Source organism: Chanodichthys erythropterus, chromosome 21 (assembly GCF_024489055.1).
Source record: "Chanodichthys erythropterus isolate Z2021 chromosome 21, ASM2448905v1, whole genome shotgun sequence".
In the NCBI taxonomy this organism is placed as follows: domain Eukaryota; kingdom Metazoa; phylum Chordata; class Actinopteri; order Cypriniformes; family Xenocyprididae; genus Chanodichthys; species Chanodichthys erythropterus.
This window is the reverse complement of record NC_090241.1, coordinates 22,882,531-22,909,163: the sequence shown is the minus strand read 5'-3', so window position 1 is coordinate 22,909,163 and position 26,633 is coordinate 22,882,531. Positions and strand designations below refer to the sequence as shown.

The following is a 26,633-nucleotide window of genomic DNA, read 5'->3' as shown; positions in this document are numbered from 1 at the left end:
GATGTTGAGCCACATTCTTAAGGGTGACACGAGAACTTTCTCAGGAAGTATTAAAAACAGCTTTGCGGTGCAGGTGTCTGCAAAGCACGATGGTTAGTGTGTAACTGAGAACCAAAATGAACCTCTTGAGACCCACTGCTAATGGTATAAATAACATATCAGGTTAACAAGGTTATACATGTCAAACGCTGCTTCACAGGTTTTTAATACATTCTATCGACCATTTGATTGTGATAAAGATTATAAGAAGTTACATTTCCACCACAATAACATATAGTGTATGCATTTTAATAATTTATTGTTTAAAAATTAATCAATTACAATGCTAATTCCTCTAGAAATTAACATTTGTTTTTTTGTTTTTTTTACAATTATAAAAATCACACCTCTGGAGTACAGAACAAAGTGTAGACCCCAAACTTACCACCATTCCTGTTAACTAACATAGAGATATGAAGGTGTGGTTCCTGCTCAGTGAGCTTTGAAACACCTGCAGTTGTGGTAGGCTACCAGAAATGTGTTAGTTCCTTTCATATATTATGCTTACTTTTCTCCTAAAAACTATATTTAGAGGGCTGAATGTCACCCCCAACCAAAAAACAAAAAACAAATAAACAAACAAAAAAACCTTAATCACCATAATGTTTTAGAGACAGCTTGTGAATGCAATGGTTGTTGTATTCTCTCATCCTTTTGTTTGCCTTAGACAATTACATTTTCCTTTCACAATTTTCAAAAATATAATAAGAATAAATCACTTGTCTTTAGGATTAATATTTGATCTGATGACCTTTCATCTGAATTTCCCTAAAAAAAGTGCACCTTTATAGCATAACTTTAACAAGAGTACTTACTATGGAAATAATTTACTGTAAAAGTGTGAACTGGACACTTAACTGCATGTTAATTGCAATTAAATGAAAATATACCACAATTTAAATTTATATATAATGCAATTAGCCTAACATAAAAGTGCTTCTTTGGCCAACTTAAGTAGGACTTAAGTACATCAAACTTTTAACTTGACATTATAATAAAGTGCACTTTTTAGGTGTACTTAAGCGAGTTATAATCATTAAAAAGTGTACTATTTTTAAGTACAATAGAGTGGACGTTTATTTCGATATTATATTATCTGCAAGTATAGTTCAATTAAGTGAACTTTATTATATTGTATTATATTACAGTATATTACATTTAGGCACACTTCTTTTTCACAAGGTGTCTTGATGTTTTATGTATAAGTGGCATTCAAAATAAAAAAGAAGACCATATTTTGGCAAAAAAAGTGCAATTCGACAGCTATGTGTCTTTTCATATGTATCAAAACAGTATTCAAGAAGAAGAAGTTACTAAGAATAAATCGATGATCAACAACATTCTTGAGTGTGAGGAAACCACAAAGTGATTTGTATGCATCTGACTAAAGCCACACATTCGATGAAGTGCAGACAATATACAGAAAATAGAGTATCATTACTTTTAAATCATAAAAAAACGTAATGCTTTATGTACAAGATGGCCTCGAACAAGTGCTTGAATAGGCTTCTGTTTACCGCAGAATCACATCCATGCTGATATTCAGTTCAGCAGTACTCTTGCGTGCAAGATATCCCTTAAAACGTGTTCAAAAGATCGTCTAATTCTCTTCTGGAATTGAAAAACTATGGCAAAGCCCTTGTGGGGAGTATGGGCTGGAATTAAAGACAGGGCTCCTAAGGCAGCTCTCCAGGTCATTGGGTAGTATAGTTTGACTTGTGAAAGTGCTCTTTCCTACATCTCCTGTTTCCACAATCCTCTCATTCTCTTCCACTCTTCCATCCTTATCGGAAGCTATATGAGGGGGAGAGAGGAGGCCCTCAAGAACGCCCAAGGATCCGAGCGCTCCATCCATAGCTAGAAAGCTATTAAGACCTCCATGTTTCACAGGAATAGAGGTTAAATCCCAACTGAAGTCAAGATGTGATGGAGACACCAACAAAGGGAACTGGTCCTCCTCCTTTAGCTCTTCCTCTGTAGTCTCAGAGAGTTCTTCACTTCTCTGTGAAGCGGTCAGTAACTGAGGTTTATAAGGAGAATCAATGCAAAACACGTCCGTCGAGGGCGTTTCTGTGACATGAAGAACAGTTGGGTAGGAGTCTTTCCTCTCCCAAGATGGAATGACTTCCTCAATGGGAGTTAAGGGAGGATCGCTGTCTCCAGGAAGAGGTCCCCAAGGGCCATAACTGTCATCCTAAGTGCAAAAAAAAAGTATTAGTAAGTATGGAGATGCAGTATGAAGACAATGTAGTTGTCACAATTCAACTTCTAATAATACTTTTTGCAATAACTGGCACAATTTCATATAACAGTAATGCACTTTAATATACTGAGTATAATCAAGTTTGTTAGAGGTATTTCGACATGTTTACCTTTACAAAAAATGCATATTGTCAATGTTTTAGACAGTGTGGTCTGTATTGCACCCTTTTCTTAACTCAGTTACAAACAGCATGTTGCATAGCGATCAGTGAGCTAGATATTGGACAAAGCTTACAGATTTAGCAACCAAATCTCCATGTATAACAGGCATAAACATGGGGTAAGGCCTCATAAAATCAGAAAATCTAAAATCAGCCATTGTACAATGCTTTTGACTCCTGTTATTGTGTTAAATGTGAACACTGGCAATCTCCTGTAACAATATTGTACAATCACAGTTAAATTTCTTATTCTGATTGTTGACAGATTCTGAGGACATCCATAACCATGACATTTCTGCTACTGTGCTTCATAGTGGGGACAATTCTGGTGAGAAATTTTCTCAAAAATTTGAAATGTTTTGTATTTTTTAAATGTTCCATTTTCAAACCATCTGCCCCAATGCCAAACCGGATATCTCCTCATTATGCTAGTCCAGTTGATTTGTGAATGCTGCTTTTTGCCAATACAATCAATATTTATCTGTTATGTTAAATGGTTAGTTCACCCAAAAATGAACTTTCTGTCATTAAGTACTCACCTTCATGTCGTTCCAAGCCCATAAGACCTTCGCTCATCTTCAGAACACAAATTAAGATATTTGTTTTTTTCTATTGGGTTTTTTTATCCCCCATAGAAAGCAATAATTAAATAATAATTACCAAATTCAATGTCCAGAAAAGTAGTGAAATCATTGTTAAAATAGTCCATGTGACTACAGTGTTATGAAGTGACAAGAATACTTTTTGTGCACAAAAACAAAACAAAAATAGCGACTTCATTCAACAATATCTTCTCTACCTTGTCATTCTACCTTGTCTCTTTATGTTGTAAACACAGTGCAGTGCTTCCGGGTTCGACGCCAGAACGCCGACTCAGTATTGGCCGGCTCCTGCATCAGCATCACACGCATGCATTGTGGTGCTCACATGAACAGCTAGCAAATAATGAGCCAGTGTTCTGACGCAGAATCTGGAAGCGCTGCACTGACTATATAATGTAAACAGGATAGGAGTCTGACAGGCTAGAGAAGAAATTGTTGATGAAATTCATAATTTTTTTCAGTACAACACTTCAAAACATTAAGGTTGAACCACTGTGGTCATGTTGACTATTTTAACAATGTCTTTACTTCTTTTCTGGACCTTGAATGTGGTAATTATGTTGCTTTCTATGGGGGAAAATATCTTAATTTATGTTCCAAAGATGAACGAAGGTCTTACAGGTTTGGAACACATGAGGGTAATTAATTAATTAATTAATTAAGAGTAATTAATGACAGAAATTTCATTTTTGGGTGAACTAACCCTTTAAGGTTCAGTGACCTCCTGAAGTTCAGCATGCTTTTCTCTTGAATATGGACAACACCTTCAGAAGAGTGAAAATGGAGTTTTTCCATTTGAACACAAATGTATCTGACTTTCGAATTACGGTAAGGTAACCTCTCCAGCCTTGTGAGGTACTGACGCAACCCACATAAAGATCATTTGTGTTGTATTTTTATTAGAGAAGGCCTCCAAACTCCTACCACTGCATGTTCATAGTAGTATTTAACTAAAATAATAAAAAAAAATGTATGAATAAACATCATTACCTTTAGTAGTTTTATAGCATTGCTGTTATCGAATTTCGGTAAATTTTCAAAAATCCAAGAGACTCCCATGGACATGCACATTTTCATCATTCTGTACAGAGATATTTAGAGAAATAAAAGTTATACACATAAACAGACACACCTAAGTTTTCCATATCATCATCATTCTAACAACTTAAATACATTATATGAAGCTTATTTTAAATAAAATGGCCATTGTTTCCACATCGCAACAATTTTCTCTGAACTCTCCACTTATATAATGTCATTACTGACTGTGACTGTAACATTATGAAAGGCTGAAAGCATGAGCAACATTGTGAAACTACTTGCACAAATGAAAGTGCAGACACTTAGTAAAATCAAAACCCCCTAGTTCAGCATGTTACCTTTGCCGCACACATTTCAGGTACATCAGGTTGGCCAGGATCACTATAGGAACAGCAGCAGCCAAACAAATTCCAGCTATCATTCCACCTGGAAAGTACACATTCAACAACATGATATGGTATTTTTGGAACAATTCTGCATTAAGAGTTTCTAATATCTTTGAAATCACTTTATAAGTGCATACTTTGTGAATAATGCATGAATATTATTGTGTCTTGTGTATGCATGGTATGCAGCCCTAACACTTACCCTACACAATGAGTAATATTGTAGTCAAAACATGCACTGAACCTCATGCTGATTCACTTAAAGCATTAGTATGACTTTCTTTTGTCGCTGGAACAAAAACATTTTTTGAAAAATTTCACAGGGTTTTTTGTTCATCCAATGGAAGTCAGTGGGGTCCAGTGTTGATAGAGATCTCAATGACAAAAACAGTCTTCAAAATATCTTCTTTGTGTTCCAGAGACAAAAGAAAGCCGTTCCCTTTGGAATGACATGAATATGAATAAAGACAGAATTTTAATATTTCAATATAGCAACATCACATCTGCATGTTTTCATCAAATATTGTATTTAAAAATCACCTCTGCAGAAAATGTAAGGTGAAAGTTTCTTCACACAGGTAATCCCCCAGCTAACTTAAATATGTTCAAAGAACGTTTTGTTCCCATTCAGTTCTGAAAACGTTACTTCTTAATGTTCTCAGAACTTTCAAAACATCCATTTTTTGGTTGTGAACTTTTTATCGTTTTGCAAGTATTACGGGAACATTACTTTTGAACGGTCACTGAAACATCTGAAAAATGTAATAAAAGTATTAATGTTTAAAATATGACTTAAAGGATTAGTTCACTTCAGAATTAAAATTTCCCGATAATTTATTTACCCTCATGTCATCCAAGATGTTTATATCTTTCTTTCTTCAGTCAAAAAGAAAGTTTTTTGAGAAAAACATTCCAGGAGTTTTCCCCATATAGTGGACCAACAGGATGGGACCAACGGGTTGAAGGTCAAAAGTGCAGTTTAAATGCAGCTTTAAAGGGCTCTACGTGATCCCAGATGAGGAATAAGAGTCTTATCTAGCGAAACAATTGGTCATTTTCTAAAAATAAAATAAAAATGTATTTACTTTTTAACCAAAAATGCTCATCTTGCACAAGCCCTGCGATGCACCAAGCATTACATAATTACATTAGAAAGGTCACGCGTGATGAAATTACAAAGTACCGACCCAGTGTTTACAAAGCGACCGTGCAAAGACTGTCAAACACCCTTTACAAAAAAAGGTAAAACAACGATGTTGGACAATTTTGAAGTTGGAGGAGAAAGTGAGATGGAGTTTTTCGCCCTACCACAGGACTTCCACCTACATAACGTGTGACCTTTCCAACATGATTATGTAATCAACGTTGCATCGCAGAGCAGTGCAAGATGAGCATTTGTGGTTAAAAAGAAAATGGCCGATCGTTTCACTAGATAAGACTCTTATTCCTCGTCTGGGATCACGTAGAGCCCTTTGAAGCTGCATTGAAACTGCAATTTGGACTTTCAACCCACTGAACCCTGTTGAAGTCCACTATATGGAGCAAAATCCTGGAATGTTTTCTTCAAAAACCTTAATTTCTTTTTGACTGAAGAAAGAAAGACTTGAACATCTTGGATGACATGGGGATGAGTAAATTATCAGGAAATTTTCATTCTGAAGTGAACTAATCCTTTAAAATTAGAATGTTTCAGAAAAAAACAACAATGTGTAAGTAAAATTTTTGGGCTAATGTTTTGAGAACATTATTAAACACCTGATTACTTTGAATGAACGTTTTATTAACATTACTAGAAGAACGTTTGTTACTTTGAGAGAACCTTGCCAGAATGTTAGCAAAGATGCTAAGTTATCCAAAGTACAATCTTGATCCTACAGATCCTTGACTTTTATCGTCTATTTCATAAGACAAGGCACCTGTTGTCTTGTATGATCTGGGTTGATATGGTAGTTTGCTAGGGCAGCAGCAGGTTGCAGGTTTTCCTTTAGGCCCTTCACCCGCAGAATTCCACGCAGAGACCAGAATATCGAAACATTCCTGTGGGCCCTGCAGCTCCCAACTCAAACGTCTAGGAAATGTGTAAGGCACATTTTCTGCAAGCAGAGCACACACAAAACATGAGATGAAGAGCTGTTTTTTCAGCATATAATAACATCAAAACATTCATTTGCGTCACTCTCTCTTTATTTTTTTTTTATTTATTTTTTTTAGCAAAGACTATTTAGCAGACTGACAGTTTATCTTTGGACCAGGTTTCATGGTTAAGGGTCAGAAATCTAAGAGTAACTTTGTAGAAGGAAACATTAAAGTTCAAATGCTCCCGTAACTGTTTAACAGGGTGGAGATATTTAACACTGAGAGAAAGCTGTTATGTACTTTTTTTGTCTCTTCTGCATTCCTTGACTTCATTGTTACACCACAGGATCATAACAGACATGTTTTAGATACTGATGTCTGTTTAACAGCTTGGTTAGAGAAGCTTACGCTAGAGACAGAAACATTTGCACATAGCCACATGCTTTCCGCTGTTGCCTCTACTTCCTGTCATGCCAGAAGCCACATGTTAAGAATAGCTGCTGGGTCTCACTCGCGCTAGCCGGAGCTGTAGCTCTAAGAAAGCACAGCAATTACACAGAAGACAGGGGCCCTGAGCAGATTCACTCTAGAGCATATGTATCTACAATGATGAGCAGGAGAGATGAAAGCCTATATAAACCGCAATTTACTCTCTAATAAAATTTTGTTCACCACAAGAATTTCTTTTTAATAAATTTAGAAACTGAACATCATCTGCCATAGTCCTAAGCATGTGTGGCCCATCGATGAATAGTTTTCAGTTTCAATTAAATCTGATATATGGGCCTGTCCCTTTGAGAGTGACATTTTTTTTCCATCACCTATTCATTTTCTTTTCTCAAGACTAAAATATTAACTCAACACTATCATAAATAACAACAAACGGCTGTAGATCAAGTTTAAGTCATCTGGATTTTCAAAGGAACTTTTTGAAGCAAAACAGCCCAACAAAATACCAAAACCTGCACATACTTAACTGGTGGAACTACACTACTGTTAAAAGTTTGGGTCAGTAAGATTTATTTGAAATAAATGCTGTTCTTTTGAACTGTCTAGTCATCAAAGAATCCTAAAAAAAAGCATATAATGATTTTCACAAACAGCAGCCCAACATTTTTAACTTTTATAATAAATGTTTCTTGAGCACAAAATATTAGAATGATTTCTGAAGGGTCATGTGACATTGAAGTTATGGCTGCAGAAAATTCCAGTAAAACAGTTAATTAATATTTTTGATCAAATAAATGCAGCCTTGGTGAGCGTAAGAGACTTAAAAAAAAAAAAAATTTACAGCCCCAAATTTTTGAATAATAGTGTCCATACCTGCTGAAAAAATGAAACTACTTATACTAGTCTTTTTTTGGTCTTAGCTGATTTAAAATGGTTTTCAGAAATATTATGCTTCTCACCTAATCTGGCTAAACTGGTCTTCAGCTTCATATGTGACTCTAGACCAGTCAAAACAAGTTGCACGGATATGTTTGTAGCAATAGCCAACGGTACATAGTATGGGTCAAAATTATTGATTTTTCTTTTATGCCAAAAATCATTTGGGTATTTAGTAAAGATCATGTTCCATGAAGATATTTTGAAAATTTCCTACCATAAATATATAAATACATTGTATTGTATTTGTAAATTGATATATAGGTCTCAGCACCTAATTAGCTGGGAGAACGCAGTGAATGCTTTGACTACTGTAAATATATCAAAGTGAATATGTGTGAGTGGATATGCAATGCTAAGGACTTCATTTGGACAACTTTAAAGACAATTTTCTCAATATTTAGATTTTTTTTTTTTTTTGCACCCTCAGATTCCAGATTTTCAGATAGCTGTATCTTGTAAATATTGTCATACATACATCACTGGAAAGCTTATTTATTTTAGATGATGTATAGATCTCAATTTAAAAACAAATTGACCCTTATCACTGCTTTTGCGGTCCAGGGTCACATATGTTGTTGCATCAGTGTATGATTTAAAACTAAATAATACAAAAATAAGTAATATCTGTTGAAAACAAAAAAACAAACAAACATAAAAATAGGCCGTTTTCCAGCTTGGTCCAGCTGTCTCTTGGTTGGTTTTAGAAGGATTTTGGGCACTTTTCAGCTGGTGATTAGATCAGCTGGCTGAACACTAGCTTGGCCAGGCTGGGAGACCAGCAAAAACTATCACTTTAAGATTAGGCTGGTATCGCATTATTAATTTATTAGTTAGCATGGATATCGTTTAAGTATTAATTCACCAGTGCAACAAGATATAAAACTGAAACCATATAAAAGTAGTTCCCATGTTAGTTGCTTCTAAAATCCAATTTACACTTATTTATACAAAATGTTTTGCAGTATTAGCTCAGAATATACTGTTTTAGATCTGTAATGGTGAAGTGTAGGGGAGTGGGGTTACTGGAAGAGGATGTGAACTTTTTCAGTAAATGGTGGAAAACCCTGCTGTCAAACTGTGGGTGTGACAGTGATGAGTCTCAAACCAAAGACAGGTAGAGTATTTCCACTGTGCTAAATGCATGAAGGTGCACTGCATCACTTGTGGGGTAAGGTTAAAGACACCTGAGGTGTTGTGGGGAGAAAAAAAACAAAAACAAAACACTGTTTTTATGTTGAGACCAAACAAAAGTTCCAATTCTCTTTGTACAGACCATGAGACTCCTCCCCTCAGGCACATACAGACACAAACCACAGCCCAACACACTAAAAAACAACTGTTTTACTTACGGTTCTGAATAAGTGTCTTGTCTCTATGTCTTTGGAGGTAAATGGTGTAGTTTGTGATGATTCCCCTTTGTTTTTCTTGGGCGACCTCGTCCCATTGGATCAAAATCTGCTTTTCCCCTACAGTAGTAACTGATACATCTGGACCGGCTAGAGGCTCTGAAAAAGAAACAGAAGAGGGTTGAGTGTCTCTTCAATCAATGAGTAAGAAAATGTTAAACAATTAATATAAACTCTTTAACTATCTGTATTTACCACCTACACATAAACTGACTAACTTTTGATAAATTCTCTGTCAGTGCCCTCTTGTGGCAATTTAGAGGAAGAGAAAGGATTATTGTCATAATTTTTGTTCTTTTGTAAGAAAATGTTTAGCCTAATGTTTGAAACATATTAGTAAGTACTTATATTAGTAATTGTAAAATATTGTTCATCAACTTTATAACTTAGAGTTAGATATAATTAAACTACTAGTTATATATATTATAAATCTAAAAAGAAGAAAAAAACACCTCTAAAAACCTAAACCTCATCCACACTTATATGAAGTGTAACATGAACAGTTGTGTAAAATGTTTATGTGTACAGTACCACTGTTCATAAGTTTGGGGCACATAGTGCTTAAACCCTCTTGTAATTTATTTATTTTTTGAAAGAAATTAATACTTTTATTCAACAAGGATGCATCAGTATGTGACAGAAATTTACAATATTACAAGGATTCTTTTGAACTTTCTATTCACCAAAAACAAAAAAAGCAGAACAACTGTTTTTAACATTGATAATAAGAAAAAAAAAAGGATTTTTTTTAGCACTAAATCATCATTTTAGAATGATTTCTGAAGGATCATGTGACACTGAAGCCAGGGACGTGCACAGGAATTTTGAGGGGCAGTTGCTCTGACCTAAAAAAGGGCACCCCCCCCCCCCCCCCCCCAAAAAAAACAAAAAACAAACACACGGTCTATATGGTATAAGCGGAATAATTGACTCCGCTTCGAGTCGTGACCGAATCACCACCTCAGGTGTGCATTATTTTTCTAATAATTCAACGGCCCCTTACTTGAATCACATCTTAAATAGTGTTTTGACATCGCCAACCCAAGTGCATTTTACCTCAAACTTGCGTCTAGTTAACTAGCAATCGCTTCTCGGGTCGACATTAACACACTGACAAAATTATATTCAGAATTAAAAATATTTTTATACCACTTTTTAATGTGTGATTGTGTAAAGGTTTTCACGAGATACCAACCTTTCGCGAACTTGCTTCCAACACTCGTTCTCATGGAGGCGCGGTGTGCACGGAGGGGTATGGCAAGCCAAAGTACTCACAAACGCCTGGTCGGACGACTGATTGCACACTGACGCGTCAAAAGCGCGCGTTTTGGCAGCAAAACGCGCGTCCTCGACGTGTGATTTGCGTTAAGAACGCGCGTTCTTAACGCGCGCTTTGGTATCATGGAAAACGCGCGTCAAGAACGCGCGTTTTTGTGTACCTAAACGCGCGTTCTCGACGTGTGATTTGCTATTAAAACGCGCGTTCTTGACGTGCGCTTTGGAGTGACAAAAAACGCGCGTTTTTGACGTGCGTTTATCATAACGAAAATGGGCGTCGAATACGTGCGTTTTGAGTCAGACAAAACGCTCGTTATGAACGTGTAAACAGGTAAACCAATCAGACAGTGCAAACGTGTGTTTGAAGTGTCCATCAGGCGAAGAGAACGCGCTCTTTCCTTAGTGTTCTCAAAAGTGCACGTCGAAAGCGTGTGCTCACTCTTTAGGGCTTTAAGTCTGTTATAGGTTTAGGACAGCATTATCATTAAACTCAACCAAAACAACATGGAATTATCAAGGATAAATTTGGCAGATGATTATAATTGTTGAGTTATAATCCAGTATAATTAATATGAAATATGCATATAAAAATGTAAAACTATTATTTAAAATAGCCGTGGGGGATGACAGGATAAATAGTATACCTTCGATCAAGGCCAAAACTTTGTAAGTTTGTAAGGAGCCAATAAAATACTACACCACATGTATGATCATCTTGGCTATATATTACGGTGGCGTATTGCCTCATACATAATATTTTTTCCACTCAATTATGTCGTTAAGACATCTTTTTCTCATAATAACGAGATGTTATGTCGTTAAAACGACATATTTTGTAGGCATATATGACGTGAACATATAGGCTACCTTTATCTGATCTATAATAGAGAATTTATCCTAGATCAGTGCCTTTATCACACTTCCGCACTCGAAAAGCATAAGCAAATATAGTGTAAAATACATTTCGATGCCTGTATCGATGGCAATGCCCATAGAATAATGAACACAATATTATAGCCTATGCAGTTTCTAGCCTAATAAAAGAGAAAAAAAATATCATTGGTGTTTCAGTCGCATTTTATTATAGGCCTATTCAAAAATAATATAGCTAAAATACCGGTAAACAGGCCTGACACTACGGATACAACAATAATGCTATATTGTCATTGACCTATTTATCAAAATAAAACTGATAAATGAAAGTGGAGACAATAGCCTACCTCCAAAAATATCTACATTACTTTTTCCAACATTTGTGTCACTATTCTTAAAAGGTTTATTGGCCTCGATGAGTCTGAGACTCCCGGTCAGAGATTGTGTCTCAGACGGCATTAAATAATTCGTGAATATTTGTAAATATTCGTGGCTCAAACAGCTGGAAAAATGACTGTGGCTATACTGCAGTTCTGTGGGTGTTTTGTCTAGGCAAGGATATTATCCTTGCCTATAGTTAACTAAAAAAAAAAAAAACTATTCAAAACATTTATGCTAATCGAAATAAACCTGAAATTTAAGAAAATATAGCCTAAATATTAGTTAAAAATTTAAATATAATTTCCTTTCTCCCCCTGAGGCGATCCTTTCATTAACCGACAAGATTATGTTAAATTAGAATTAAACGAAATTAGAATGAGGAAAAAATCCCAGGGGTTCAGTTTTAGCCTAGGCTATATAGAAGAAACAACAAAACAGGAGGATTCATTGCATCGCATGCAGCGCTTCTGTGAACGGAGAAGAAACGACATAAAATCTTATAAAAGGAATAAATAGCTTCTTCCTATATAGCTAGGCATACACAAAATATATTAAACCTAAATAATTAACATATTAAGAAAATGAAAGAAAAAAAGTACAAGTACAAAGTTTCGACAAGTAGACCATCTAATATGCTGAGTTTCCATTCATTTTTGAGAAGTTCACGAAAAGGCATTGCTTGTCTTTATTTTTCAAGCAATGTTTTATTGTGTGAGTACAAATAATAGTTACAATAATAGTTATACCTACACAGATTGGAATGGTATTACTCTTATGACCATAAATGTCTGAGTATTTTAAGTTGTTTACGCTTTTATAAAAAAAAAAATCAAGTGAACGCGCCGGCGCCATAGACTATCAGTTTTAGTAGCTAGCCTACTATAACTTGACTTCACAGCCTGTTTATTGTCAAAACAAAATACAGTCAACCAAATACAGAAAAAGTTCCACTGCTCATTTTAAATATCTGTGTACAATCAGAGAGTTTAAATAATAAATAGGCTATAGGCTATAGCATCTAAATACTAGTGCATATGGAAAATATATATTATATTTTTCATTATTGTTCTGTTTTTCTGAATACCATTAAATTGAAAAGATTTGTAGGGGAACTAAAAATACCTAAGTAGTGGTGCCCCCCTATGGGATTAAATGCCCTATGCCAACCTGAAGCCGGGATAGCCGGTGAAAACGAAATTTTTACAAAAAAATACGATAAACATGTATTTTAAGCTATTTTCACAACAAATCCTTTAAATTGTTCTATACAAAATATAAGTATTAAATAAACATAAATTATATTGTCATTCGTTACCTACAAACAATATTTTAAAGCCTAAACTACTAAATTTTGTTATACATCCAAGTTAATTTGCACAAAGGCAGAGTTTAAAAAATAATAATAGTGTTTAAAAGATTACATGTATTGGAAAAAATATTAAAAAGAAAATAATAGCTACATATTGCCAATCTAGACAAATACAAAATAGCCTAAAGTTTGTCGATATTCTTATTGAATATTCATGAATAATACCAGGTAATTTAGAATGATTATAATTCATATTTCATTCCCCTAATATTGAAATAATCGGCCCTGTTCCAAACATGTTTTTGCGCATCTGAAGGGTGTGGTTTTGGGACATGAAAGCATTGTTTAACAACATAATAGGCGTAAATATATTTTAACGTCCAAGTGCTAAAAAACAATTGGATTTGTGCCGAATGAGAGCCCAACAGTTTCGATTTAAATAATATTTTAGGCTTTAAAATAAATATTGTTTGTAATGAATGCTATAATTTGTTTATGATTATTTTATACTTTTTATAACTATTCTCATTATGAATACCATTATAGATTTGTTGTGGAAATAGCCTAAAATACATGTTTTAAAGCTTAATGATTGTGTAATGTGTGACATAGAAGACCAAACTCAGTAAACACCATACTAAACCATACTATGTACAGCAAAGATATGAACGCAGTTCGTTTAATTAAGTGTTTTTCTCTTATAGAAAACCGTTATAAAGAAAAAGCTTAAGGTCTCTTAATGTAGCCTACTAAGTGATAGGCTATTAAAATATCAAATTCTGCACGAATACATTTTTCTGTGTAGTACCTATGCTTTCTTAGTAGGCTACAGCGTTTAATATAAGCTATGTCTACACATTTTTCTGGACATCGCTCATTGTTTCTACCTTAATAGGCTACATTGTTTAAATTAATGTTAGCTAACTACATATAGCCTATGTATGTAGGCTATATATGTCTGAAATTAGGCCATAACTTGTACAGTCACCTTTGATAACAGATTATGTACTCCAAATTGTAATGTTAAAGCATTTCCTATAAAGCTGCTTAAAACTATAGGACTGAGTATTGTGAAAAGCGCTAAACAAAATAAATGTAAATCGAACTGATATAGGCTATGAGCTCTATAGATCAGATAAAGGTATAAAGGTATTTTTCGTACACGTACAAAATATGTCGTTTTAACGACATAACATCTCGTTATTATGAGAAAAAGATGTAAAGATGTCTTAACGACATAATTGAGTGGAAAACATATTATGTATGAGGCAATACGCCACCGTAATATATTGCCAAGATGATCATACATGTGGTGTAGTATTTTATTGGCTCCTTACAAACTTACAAAGTTTTGGCCTTGATCGAAGGTATATTTATCCTGTCATCCCCCACGGCTATTTTAAATAATAGTTTTACATTTTTATATGCATATTTCATATTAATTATACTGGATTATAACTCAACAATTATAATCATCTGCCAAATTTATCCTTGATAATTCCATGTTGTTTTGGTTGAGTTTAATGATAATGCTGTCCTAAACCTATAACAGACTCAAAGCCCTAAAGAGAGAGCACACGCTTTCGACGTGCACTTTTGAGAACACTAAGGAAAGAGCGCGTTCTCTTCGCCTGATGGACACTTCAAACACACGTTTGCACTGTCTGTTTGGTTTACCTGTTTACACGTTCATAACGAGCGTTTTGTCTGACTCAAAACGCACGTATTCGACGCCCATTTTCGTTATGATAAACGCACGTCAAAAACGCGCGTTTTTTGTCACTCCAAAGCGCACGTCAAGAACGCGCGTTTTAATAGCAAATCACACGTTGAGAACGCGCGTTTAGGTACACAAAAACGCGCGTTCTTGACGCGCGTTTTCCATGATACCAAAGCGCGCGTTAAAAACGCGCGTTCTTAACGCAAATCACACGTCGAGGACGCGCGTTTTGCTGCCAAAACGCGCGCTTTTGACGCGTCCGTGTGCAATCAGACGTCCGACCAGGCGTTTGTGAGTACTTTGGCTTGCCATAGAGGGGTGGGGCTGTGCGCGCGCGAGTATGTGAGAGAGACGCGTGAGTGAGAGACGCAGGGAAATGAAATGCAGCTGAACGTTTGCTCTATGAAAGACATTGACAAAGATGAAAACTAAGGACATTTAATCTATAATTTTATTTTATTTTAGTTAGTTTTGCCAAACACACATTACAGTTTTGGTTAGTTATCGTTTTTTTGTAATGCCTCGTTTTTATTTTTATTTCAGTTAACGACGATGTTTTTTCCCACCTAGTTTTCGTTCGTTTTCGTTAACGATTATAACCTTACTCACCTTTCCGACAATGTTAAGTCGTCTCACCCGACAACCGCGACAATCTCCTTCTAGTGCCGCTCATGCAGGCTCAGCTCAGGTGCCGGTCGCGTGCAGCGCTGCAGCCAAGTAAACAGAGTTTGCCCTTCCCCTACTGACTTTCACTTTCGGACGGGTGCCCGAATATGGAAGTGAATGAGGCTTTGCGATTTTTTATTTTTTATCTAGGCCTACGTGAAATTCTGCATCCATTGTACGATTTTTTTTTATTTTTTTCCACCTCGGAAGGGCAACGTAAGTCGAGAAGGGCATATGGGCAGTTGCCTGGGCAACCTGAGCAACCCCCCTGTGCACGTCCCTGACTGAAGCCAATGGTGCTGAAAATTCAGTTTTGCCACCACAAGAGTAAATTACATTTTAAAATATATTAAAATAGAAAAGAGTTATTTTTTAGTTATTATAAGTAAACATGAACTTACTCTCTTCCCTTGCATAAACCTGACCAAATGCAGGATCTGAAACTCCACTGGCTTCTTCGGCATATAATGAAATGTTATACAGCACACCGGATTGCATACCTGCAAGTTCAGAATTGTTTAAGGACTTTATAATGAAACTTAGATAATGGACATCATTATATAAACTACATCAATCTACAAAACATAATATACTGTTTTTTTTCCCAAACCCTTTTAATCATTAGACATTATTAAAATCAATAGTACTGGAATTTGGGGGGAAAAAATCTTTCTTACCTTGTAGCAATGTAAAATTACAGTCTTTTCCTAATCTCTTCCATTCTAAGCGCACTGGGCTTTGTTGCCACTGTACTACAAAACCCAGAATGCCCTCCTCCACCTCACTGTAATGAGAAAAGTCCCATGCTAGAAGCACACTGCCCCCTGCTGCTGGAACTAAATATGTTATCACAGGAGCGGGTCTACCTGTGACACACACACACACACACACACACAAAGAGAAGAATGTAGGACTTTCATGCAGACAAAGATACATGCCTATACAGATGAGGTTAAAGGTGCTAAGACTTTGTGTGTCCTACAAAATTCAATAAATAAACCGTTTCTCACCTGTATATATCAAGCTCACAGGTGTGGGAGGGGAGGACCCAGCTGATGTCACAGCACTGATGTTAACTTCTGCTACGCTCAGCTGAAGTGTCTGATGGCTGACATGAGCTGAGCAGTTCAGTTCATGGATCTTGCCTTCTTCTTTATAAGATAACTTGTAATATAACAAATCTCCACTGTAAATTTCAGGTTTATAGTGCTGGAACATGCAGGAGAAATAAATATTCAGCGAGTGAGTTCATGTTGAGGGCAAAGACCTGTGATAATGTTTTTTTTCTTTCTATATGACATTAGAAATCATTCTTTTTTAGTCAGTCCTTTCAGTGAACTGCCTGATGTGGTTCACAAATTGGACTGAATGATTCATTCACAAACTGGACTGATCCGGTTCACAAACTCACTGACTGTAGTAGTTTTTGAGTGAGACAGAAAATTTTAATTTCAGTGTGTTCTTCGCATAAAGCTATAGCGTGTCTTCAGAAGACCTGGAATACAGAGTACAGACTAATACGCAGCTAACAGGAAACATTCTCAGAACATTCTGTCAAGGTTCTCTAAAAATTATATTCTTCCAGTAGGTTAATAGAATGTTCATTCAAAGTTATCTGGTCCTTATGTTCTCAAAACAAAACTTTTTTTCTTTCTGAAATGCATTAGTTGGACTTTCATCTAACATTTTTTAAATGTTACTACTTGTTTCAGAATGTCCAGAAAACATTTTAAAGTAACTTTCCTATAATGTTGGAAGAATGATCAAGTGGAATGTTCACTTAACATTCACATTTTATAATGTTTTAAAAACTAGATTGTGAATGTTTAGAGAACATTCAGAAATAACGTTTTCATAACTTAAAGGGAACATTAGCAAAACGTTCTTAGAGATGAATGCTCATTCTACGTCAGAACGCCGGCTCAGTATTGACCGAAGCTGTTCACATGAGCAGCACGACACATGCGTGTGATGCTGACGCAGGAACCGGACAAAAATGACGTGCCATTCTGACGTAGAACTTGGAACCGCTGAACGTAAACAGCGTATGAGAATGACACTGAAGAGAAAAAATTGTTAAATAAAGTTGTTACTTTTGTTTTGTTTTTGCACACAAAAAGTATTTTCGTCGCTTCATAAAATTAAGGTTGAACCACTGCAGTCACATGGACTATTTTAACGATGTCTTAGTACCTTTCTGGACCTTGAAAGTGGTAATTAAATTGCTGTGTATGGAGGATTTAATAAAAAATATCTTAATTTGTGTTCCGAAGATGAACAAAGGTCTTGAGGGTGAGTAATTAATGACAGAATTTTCCTTTTTGGGTGAACTAACCCTTTAACAACAACCTTCATAATTTCATTTTATGATTTCTCTGTCCAGTAGGTGGTGCTGTTACCTTCCACAACACTGTGACACCCTGAAGTCCATGTGTACTGGTCCTGTTGATGACTCTCCACACATCAAGTGTGTGTGAGGGTGCTAGGACATTTTGAAACAAATTTTGATCAAAACATTTACAGGTAAAACACAATTAATCGAACGGAGTATTCAACATTTGAAAAGAAATGTTAAGGAATTACCTATTCCAGGGCTGGTTATACTGAAGGGATGACTCCACATGCTGCAGTTTGTTGAAGTAACACACACTCTCAGCTCAAACTGATAGGGAATCAGCGGTTTTAAGGTTCCCTGCATCAAAATGCATCCAGGTAGGAGCTCTGTCACTCTTCCCAGGCCCTGATCAAATATAAGAGCAAAAATCTCTATAACTTGCTAATGGACAACTTGCTTTAAACCAGTACCAGTTTAAACCATCTGACTCTCACCCAGTCTTGGTCATTATGCGCACTTCTGAACCTCAGGCTTGGTTTCAGCACATCTTCTGAGCCATTCCAGTATATTTTAGGAGAAAGAGCACCATTTTCAAACACAACTTGTGTTATCTTTGGAGTGCTTGGAATCACTGAACAAAAACAACATATGATAAATAAATAAATAAATAACATATAGCAACATAATAAAATCAACATATGATTCAGGCTAGATGAACATGCACATTTGGTATGTCAAAACATACCAAAACCACTTTTACTGAGCAGAAGAAAAAGAGATATGATCAAAATGTAAAAGTGCTTCAGAAATGAGTAGTTTAGTCTCTTACCAATGTCCCAAATTGAGAAGGTGAAATTAGAGTGCGACTCTCCTAATGCATTTAGACCTTTTACGTGGACTTTGTATGTCATGTTCTCATCAAACAGTGATCGTGGAATAGAGACATGACTGTTCTTGTTCATCTCATACTGGAGAAACTGAGATGTACGGTTGCTTTTCATTGGAGAAAGACGTTAAAGAAAGATAAAGCAGAAGAAAGCCTTGTTTTAATCTTTAACTCTATGTTTGAGAAAAGACAAAGTTTCTACCGGTCACATTCTGATCAAATATACAAGATTGCCTTGATGTTTTCAAAAAATTGAATATGACATACTTACTGAAATGTCACTCTGAAGGTTGTAAATAAATATGTCTCAGTTGTAGCCGTCAGAGAGCAGTTAACAAGCTCTGAATGTTGGTATGTGACGCAGCTGAATTTCGGCTTACCTGGGGGGTCTAAAGCAGAAAATTAATTAATAGATGGATATTCGTAATCAAAAACTAAAAAACTATAATTTTAACAAAAGAAAAACAAAAAGGGTAATTAATATTAACATCATTAATACAATAATACACTTTCATGCACATTCAAATTATTAGAAATATCACCGAACTTTGATTTCTATATTTTCTTATATATTTATATTTCATGTACATGATATATTGATAGTTAACAAATATCTTCTTTTAACCCTTAAAAATAATTTACATTAATGTAATATAATTTAGTCGGGTTGATTCAGTCATATTAAATAAAATGTTTGACTTGAATAAAATGAGTTAATAAAGATGTTAATGAAATAATACATTTGTCCTTGCATCTTTGATGCAGAGTGTCAATACAGATGAAGACATGAACTTACAGCCAGCTATGAGATCTCGACCGCAAACATTGTGCCATGTGTCTCCCACCCTTACCCTGCAGTGTAGTGAAAATTTGGGCTGACTGATGACTATTTGTGTCTTTATTACAGAGCAATTAATTGCTTCGAAAATGGTCTGTCCATTTAGGTCTATGGCAAAGGGTCTGCCACAGTGCTCAGTGTCTGATTGGCAGACTACAGTTAGGTTGGAGCCCATATGAATGACATCTGAGTCTATTATCAACTTTCCAACACATCTAATTCTGTAGCAGTCTAAACAGAGAGAGACAAAACACTATTAATATATAACCTTGATCATGAAACTTGTTCAAAGCAGCATCAATAGAATAACAATCACAATAACTTAACTCACCACAGAATTTGGCGCTGAAAAGGAGTAAAAAGACCACCTGCCAGACCTTGACGAAGAAATCCATTTCATGCCTTTCTGGGTCTCTGCGATTATCAGTGAATATCGAGTCAAATATTTTTTCCTGCACTTCATGCCTAGACTTTAAGCTTCTTCTCCTGCGTTCTCTGAAGCAAACCAGCATATAGTCAGAAAAAAAATGAGGTTACCTTGCACGGTCGCCCCTTTTAAAGAGGTCACATAAAAGGGGTCATATCTGAGTGCATGTAAATATCAAAGGCGTAAAAAACCACTAAAGTAGAATGTTACCAACGATATGCTTGCGACCGGCAATTCAGCATTCTCATGAGAGATACTTAATGTTACAAGCCTAATCTTTTTTATGTCAACCTCATTTTCTCAGACCTGCCTTGCTCTTTTAAGGGGCAATGACCTAGATTTGTGGTATTTTTGCCTGTTCTGAAACTCTGAGAGTCTGTTTCAACAGTTAAGCATCCTACTTAATAAACCACGTTTTTAGTCAGCACCGATCGTTAACTGCTATCAAACAGCAAGACTCCACCGTACAGCAAACATAAACTAAAATTGCTGATATTACATGAACTTTACCTTTAAAGTCATGAATTAAAGAATAATGTTGATTCAAATCTAGAACTGAAAAAAATATGTAATTGAAAGAAAGATATGATACATCAAAAGGCAGGAGAAGGGCATATATCATAGGTATGCTGTAGAAAATGATTTTTACAAACCTTTCCTAATGCACTCAGAAAAGTGATTTCTCCTCCATTTGAGATCCTCTGCTGTTGCCATCATAGATGTATATTAGCTTGCTTAAAAGGACTGACAGCTACACATAACATCAGGTCACATTGGAAAATGAGAACAATACACATGAATTCAACATATGTTTTTGTATATATATATATACAAAAACCTATGATGTCTGTCTTTAAACTTGAATTTTACACATAAACTAGCTCTGTTGATATTAAAATATACTTGGAAGTACTAACGCCAGGTATAAATATGAGACTGGAACACCGAAACAAGACAGAATAACCCATGTCGTCCTCACACGTTGCCTCACACATGTGCTTAGCGTGTGAAAACAACACCACAGAACAGCCTTCCTGCCTGCCCTAGATTTTTGATCTCTTTTACATTTAGTTTCCATCTTCATCTTCAAAGATGGGGTTTCTGGGGAAAACCCACTGCCATAAGGCGAATCTGAGATACAGAGTAATTCAAAGAGTACACTAAATATCAGTAGATAAATGAGCAGAGGTGTTTATAATAATAAACAAAGATAATAAACTCCTCATAAACAGTTGGAATGACTAGCATGTTGTTTACTGTTAAGGTGTGGAAAATGAAAAATGAACAAAACAAAAGAAAACAATGAGGTTAGCGCCAGACCCACAATTACAGTTTGTGTGAAACTAGCATATATAAACCACAGGAAAAGATGATAGACCACAAGGTTTGAATAAATAAGGATGAAAGAAAGACATATTAAAATAACTAATTTTAAACTTTATAAATGTACCTTAATAACTAAAAAAAAAAAATGCTATGCCACACACTTTTTTGTATGACGCAAAGATTTAGCGACAAAACTCCGTGGTATAGTTACTCATATCCTTTGTCACTTCAAAGCATATGATTGCACATTAGCTGACCCATGAAATGATTTTTATCTCAGGAGTCATCTATCTTGAATGGTCCTCTGTTAAACTCTTTTAAAATTAAGACTAAGAGGTGAGAAAGAATCATAACCTATTATATACATATTAACAAATGGATGAGTTATCAAATATCACATTAAAAAGAGAAAAAGTCAAGAAAGAGTTTAAAAGCAACTTAATCATATATCTGTCCTCATTTTGTATCACTGAAACATCAAGCATGCACAAAATGTGGTCTTTTGACCTCAATTCTTTTTTTCAGAAAAACATTCAGCACCTCCTTCTTTGAACTGTTAACACACCTATATAACTAGCTAGAAAATGGATACCATGTTTAAAATATCTAATGTGGGCTATTAATAATAATTGAATTTAATGACATTTTTTGTTGCAATAAATATGTTAATATCGAGTCAAATCCTCAGGTAGGGTAGATGCAAAACCTAACTCTAAACCTAAAATGAGTTTAGGATGTCCTGACTCCTGAGATTTCCAGGACATTTAAGTCAGTGTGTCATGGGTGAATCCAGCTGGTGTCTTTGGTCTGCATTCACCACTGTACGGATTAATTTCTGAAACAGTAAATATAAAAATAATAATAAATTGAAATGTGTAATAAAGTTTCTTAAAGGAATCCCTAAAACTTTTTATGTTTGTTATTTCCAAGGTTTAAATCAGCATTTAGGGTTTATCTGCATTTGCTTTGGTTTTGTTCATGTTTAGTTCAGTTTCCTTGGTTTTCCTCAGTCTGTATGGTTTTTCATTGTTTGATTGATTGACTGGCACACCTGTAATTCATTGAGTTGATTGGTTTGGTTTTTGTATTTAAGTTCTGTGTTTTTCTCAGTTCATTGTCTGCCTTCGTTAAATATAATCAGATGTTATGTACTAGTTTTTTATAGTTCCTGTATTCCAAGTATCTTGTTATTTTGAGTTTTTGTTTCATTAAAGAATTGCTTTTATTTATTTTTTTGTGTTCAATCAGCCCAAATATGTGAGTGTTTGTATTTACATGACCAAGGCGCACCTGCCCGGAGACAAACCTAAAGGGACTTTCCAGTGGGTACACCTCAACAATGGTACCCCCTTCACCAACTGACACCAGCCCAGAGACGCCTGAGCCCACTGCCGACCATGAGCCCAAGCCTCCCTCGATAGAAGAGTCTGAGCCGAAGCCAGAACCACAGATAGCCCCGGAGCTTAAGCCAACAGCGTCTGAACCGGTCTGACCAGGTGCATCAGCCAGGAACATCGCGTGTCCCTGTGGATTTACTGGTGGTGTATGAGGGGATGAGGTGGAGCCCTACTCCCTCAACAAGCACTGAAGAAGCACTGATGAAACACTGAGTGTTTCATGCCTGTTTTGCCGTGCACTGAGCCTGTAGTCACCCATCACTTAGTTCTGTGTTCATCCGTGTTCCCGCACTGCCTCCCACACCCATCTCCTCTGCCTGTTCTGAGTAAACCAAGTGAAAAATGCCTTCCTGTTCCAAGTCGGCCAAGAGGGCCAGTCCTGAGTTTCCTGTCTGATCTGCGTCGGCCAAGGAGGCTGTTCCTGAGTTCTGTGCCTGTCCTTTACCGGCCAAGCTTGGTCACACTGATACTGTTGTTGTTCCACGTTTTTCCACTAACTGCTAGACCGGAGATGGCTACAAAAGTGTGTTCCTCTGATGCATCAGAGAGACTTATGGCATTTCTTTTGGTAAATGTGAAACTGCTGATCACTAAGCTGATTGGTTTTTGTCATCCTCAGTGTGAGATATCACACCCCTGCTAAATCCTGCTGGTTTTTGTGATGTAAAAAGCGAAACAAAGATAAAGATATATCAGAACTTTTGCATGCTATAACTGCACAAGTGTGCACATCCCTGAACAAGTACTTAGTTGAAACACCCCTTCCACCCTTTGATTTTATTACAGCACTCAGTCTGTTTGGATGGGAGTCTATCAGCTTGGCACATATTGCCTTGTAAATATTTTCCCACTGTTCTTTGCAAAAATGTTCTAGAGCTGTTGAATTGTGAGGGAATCTCCTGTGCATGGGCCTCTTCAGAAGAACATTGAAGATGCCAGGCAAATCTTTAAGAACAGTTGAGATTTATTTGGAGTTCATCAGAGTCACTTTAGGTGAAGAGAGCTGCATTATTTCACATGAACTTGATGAATAATTAATTCTGAAAACATTAACATACCCAATTATAAAAGGATACTTATGAAGTTAGTTTATTTTAAGATTTATTTATTTATTTTTATCTTTTTTTCCTTTTCTGAAATGTGTCACTTTGGTTTTCGGTGGCATTGTTGTAACTTTTATATGTCCAAAAGTTCTGATATGATTAATCTTTGTTTCTTTTTTACAACAAAAAGGGGTGTGTATACTTTTTAATATATCTTCTTTTAATATATCTATATCTTAATATATCTAGTTTGTTTGCTCATATAAACTTGGCATAAGTAGTAAAAATATTTGGTTTACTGTCTGCTATAGAGCAGCTCAGGAGATGATATTCTACTCGAACTCCAATTGCCCCCTATAACTCAGGCAAAATTGTACAAAGAGCAGAAGGGGAGGAGGTGGAATGTCGAAGAACAAACAACGGGAAGAGGCTGGTTTTTATACTTTGATTAAATGGACGTACTCCTCCCAAAATTACATTTAACTTCACTTCAAGTTTCATTTACTAATTTTTATTATCATATTGACCGTTTAAGCCTTAAAATTATATCAGTACTACACTTCTTAAGAGTATATTTTTGTCTTGCAAACTTTGCAAACTAGAGAAATATGTTTAATATATTTAAGAAACAAAAACATGGAAGGCCTAAACTGTTCTTTATTAGTTATTTATCATCTTGCTGTTGTCATATTTCTGGCTGTCCGCTGGCCTTCCTGTGATTTTTTTGTAAGTCTTGTCTTCCTTTTTCTGTGTTCCTGGGTTTATTGTTTCCATAGGAACACTCGTTGTTCAGCTCGCATGCTGTCACCTGTTACTTATTATTATCTGCTCCCTATATGTACTTTTTATACGTTTTATATATACGTTTTGTTTTTGCCTTTTGGACATACCTGTTTTTTTTAATTCTTCAGTGGACTCTGCACTCTCAGAAAAAAGGTACAAAAGCTGTCACTGTCTTTACAAAAGGTACACTTTTGTTCCTTTTGGCTACTAATAAGCACCTTTTAGGTACAAAAGTGTACCTTTTGAAAAGGTACGACCCCAGTGACAGCTTTTGTACCTTTTTTTCTGAAAGTGTGGCTCCCTTACCTTTCTGCAAATGGACTACTTGCATTGAGCCTTGTGACGCACATCCGGTTTGAAATAATATTGCTAGGTATTTCCGATTGCTTCTCAATACTCAAATTGATGCTTCCTTGTTTCCTCGCTCCTACATCCTCCAACCTGTGAGCTGGAAACCGATCTAACTCAGCCATCTTGAAGGACATCTCAATTCTTTAATTGCACCGCGAGGAGGTGAGGAGCAAGGGCTGCAACCGAAAACCTAGGCAGCTGACTTGATGCCTCGCTGCCTTGGCAATGACAGACTTCTAAGAGTTTCATGATCTACAGCAAAATAGCTTAAGCAAGAAATGACATCAAAAGCAAAAAATGTTGGTTAAAAACGTACATTTACACACAAACTGCCCAGCAAACACAACTTTTGGACGCCATCTGTATTTAGCTCAAACTTTCACAGAATGGAGTGCACAGGATTGTGGGATATCAAAGGCAGCGAAGGATACATTGACCCTGCGTTCCATTCGGAAGGGCTCATCCCATATGCCCTAATCCCTTCAAAGGGTTTACCCTCCGGAGTGAGGGCTTCAAAGGGATGAAGGGTGTAGGGGTCAAAAAACTTTTTTTGGAATGCACTTCAGCGTCATCTTACAGAGACAATCAAGGAGGCGCCTTCACTTTTCCCCCCTGGTTTACTCTTTGTATTAATATGCATTCATTTACTGTAGTAACATTATAAAATACTGCTGGTCTTTTACGTTAAATATATTGTGTCTATGTATTTGAAACATTTGAATGGACTGATAAAGGGAGCTGTAAAGTATTTTTGTTGAAGTACAATGTCATTTTGACCATAATAATGTACCAAATCTAACTCATATAAATATATAATAGGCCTACTATATACATTTATAGGTAAAATTGAACTCCTAACCGCCTGTAGCCTACCTATTCTGTGAAGTCAAACAACTTTCCTGTGCAAAGGATCATGGGGGCCCAAAGTGTCCATCCCTTCGAAATCCTTCATTCCGAGCACCGTTTTGAGCACTTCGGTTTGAATCACGACCCTTCAATATGGTGGCCATGATTCACTCCGAAGTGCCCTTCGGAGGGCGATATATCCCGTTTAATGCACCGATATGCTGCCTTCAAAAAATCGATCAGATGAAGGTAGCCTATCTCATGAAACAGTAGGTGAAGCCTAATAGGCTGATAACATTGTAATAACAATATAATATGTAACGACAAAGATTACCGTGGCTTCATAAGTTAATTAAAAACACCAAAAAGCAAAACACACCTGATGCACATTCTTTGTTCTTCATTTTCTATAAGTAGGCTAGATTACAAAAACATCGCTGTAGGCTATATTTGTGTAGTAAATGAAGAGAAGGTACACCGCCATCTTGCTCCGACAAAAGTGACTTGAAAGTGCACCTGATATTTAAGAACTTTCATGGAGGACTTGAACACACTACAATTCGGACATGCCTTGATGCCTTCCTACCTTGAAATGTGTCCTGTCCTCCGAAGGCAGCATTTTCCAGTTTTCAGACGCAGCCATTGAGCGAGAAAGCTTCCTGAGGAGTCATGAGCGAGGATACACAGGTGTTCCTCCCCCTTTACATCTGTCACAATAATTTAAATGTATTCTTTACTTTTGCAGTTTAAATAAACTACATCTCACGGGCATCTTGCTTTATTAATATTTATAATTTTTTTTTTTTTTAAAT

The 26,633-nt window shown here is 36.1% G+C and overlaps 1 protein-coding gene across 3 annotated transcripts; it reads right to left on the bottom strand.

Moving 5' to 3' along the window:
• Positions 1 to 291: 291 nt before the first annotated feature.
• Positions 292 to 26,433, bottom strand: il23r (interleukin 23 receptor). Of its 3 annotated transcripts, none has more exons than XM_067373567.1 (16): positions 26,408 to 26,433; positions 19,980 to 20,143; positions 19,607 to 19,879; positions 19,082 to 19,199; positions 18,754 to 18,917; positions 18,419 to 18,555; positions 18,173 to 18,329; positions 17,989 to 18,071; positions 16,600 to 16,798; positions 16,267 to 16,455; positions 15,991 to 16,089; positions 9,306 to 9,461; positions 6,408 to 6,584; positions 4,444 to 4,531; positions 4,055 to 4,145; positions 292 to 2,233 (listed from the first exon to the last, which is right to left on the bottom strand). In XM_067373567.1, exons 2-16 carry the CDS (start codon positions 20,041 to 20,043, stop codon positions 1,640 to 1,642), a joined length of 2,589 nt encoding a protein of 862 aa, XP_067229668.1. In that variant the 5' UTR covers positions 20,044 to 20,143; positions 26,408 to 26,433; the 3' UTR covers positions 292 to 1,639. The 3 variants fall into 3 exon arrangements, with proteins under 3 accessions (XP_067229668.1, XP_067229667.1, XP_067229666.1); XM_067373566.1 differs by lacking the exon at positions 26,408 to 26,433 and adding an exon at positions 20,729 to 21,104; XM_067373565.1 differs by lacking the exon at positions 26,408 to 26,433 and having other exon boundaries at positions 19,980 to 21,104.
• Positions 26,434 to 26,633: the final 200 nt, after the last annotated feature.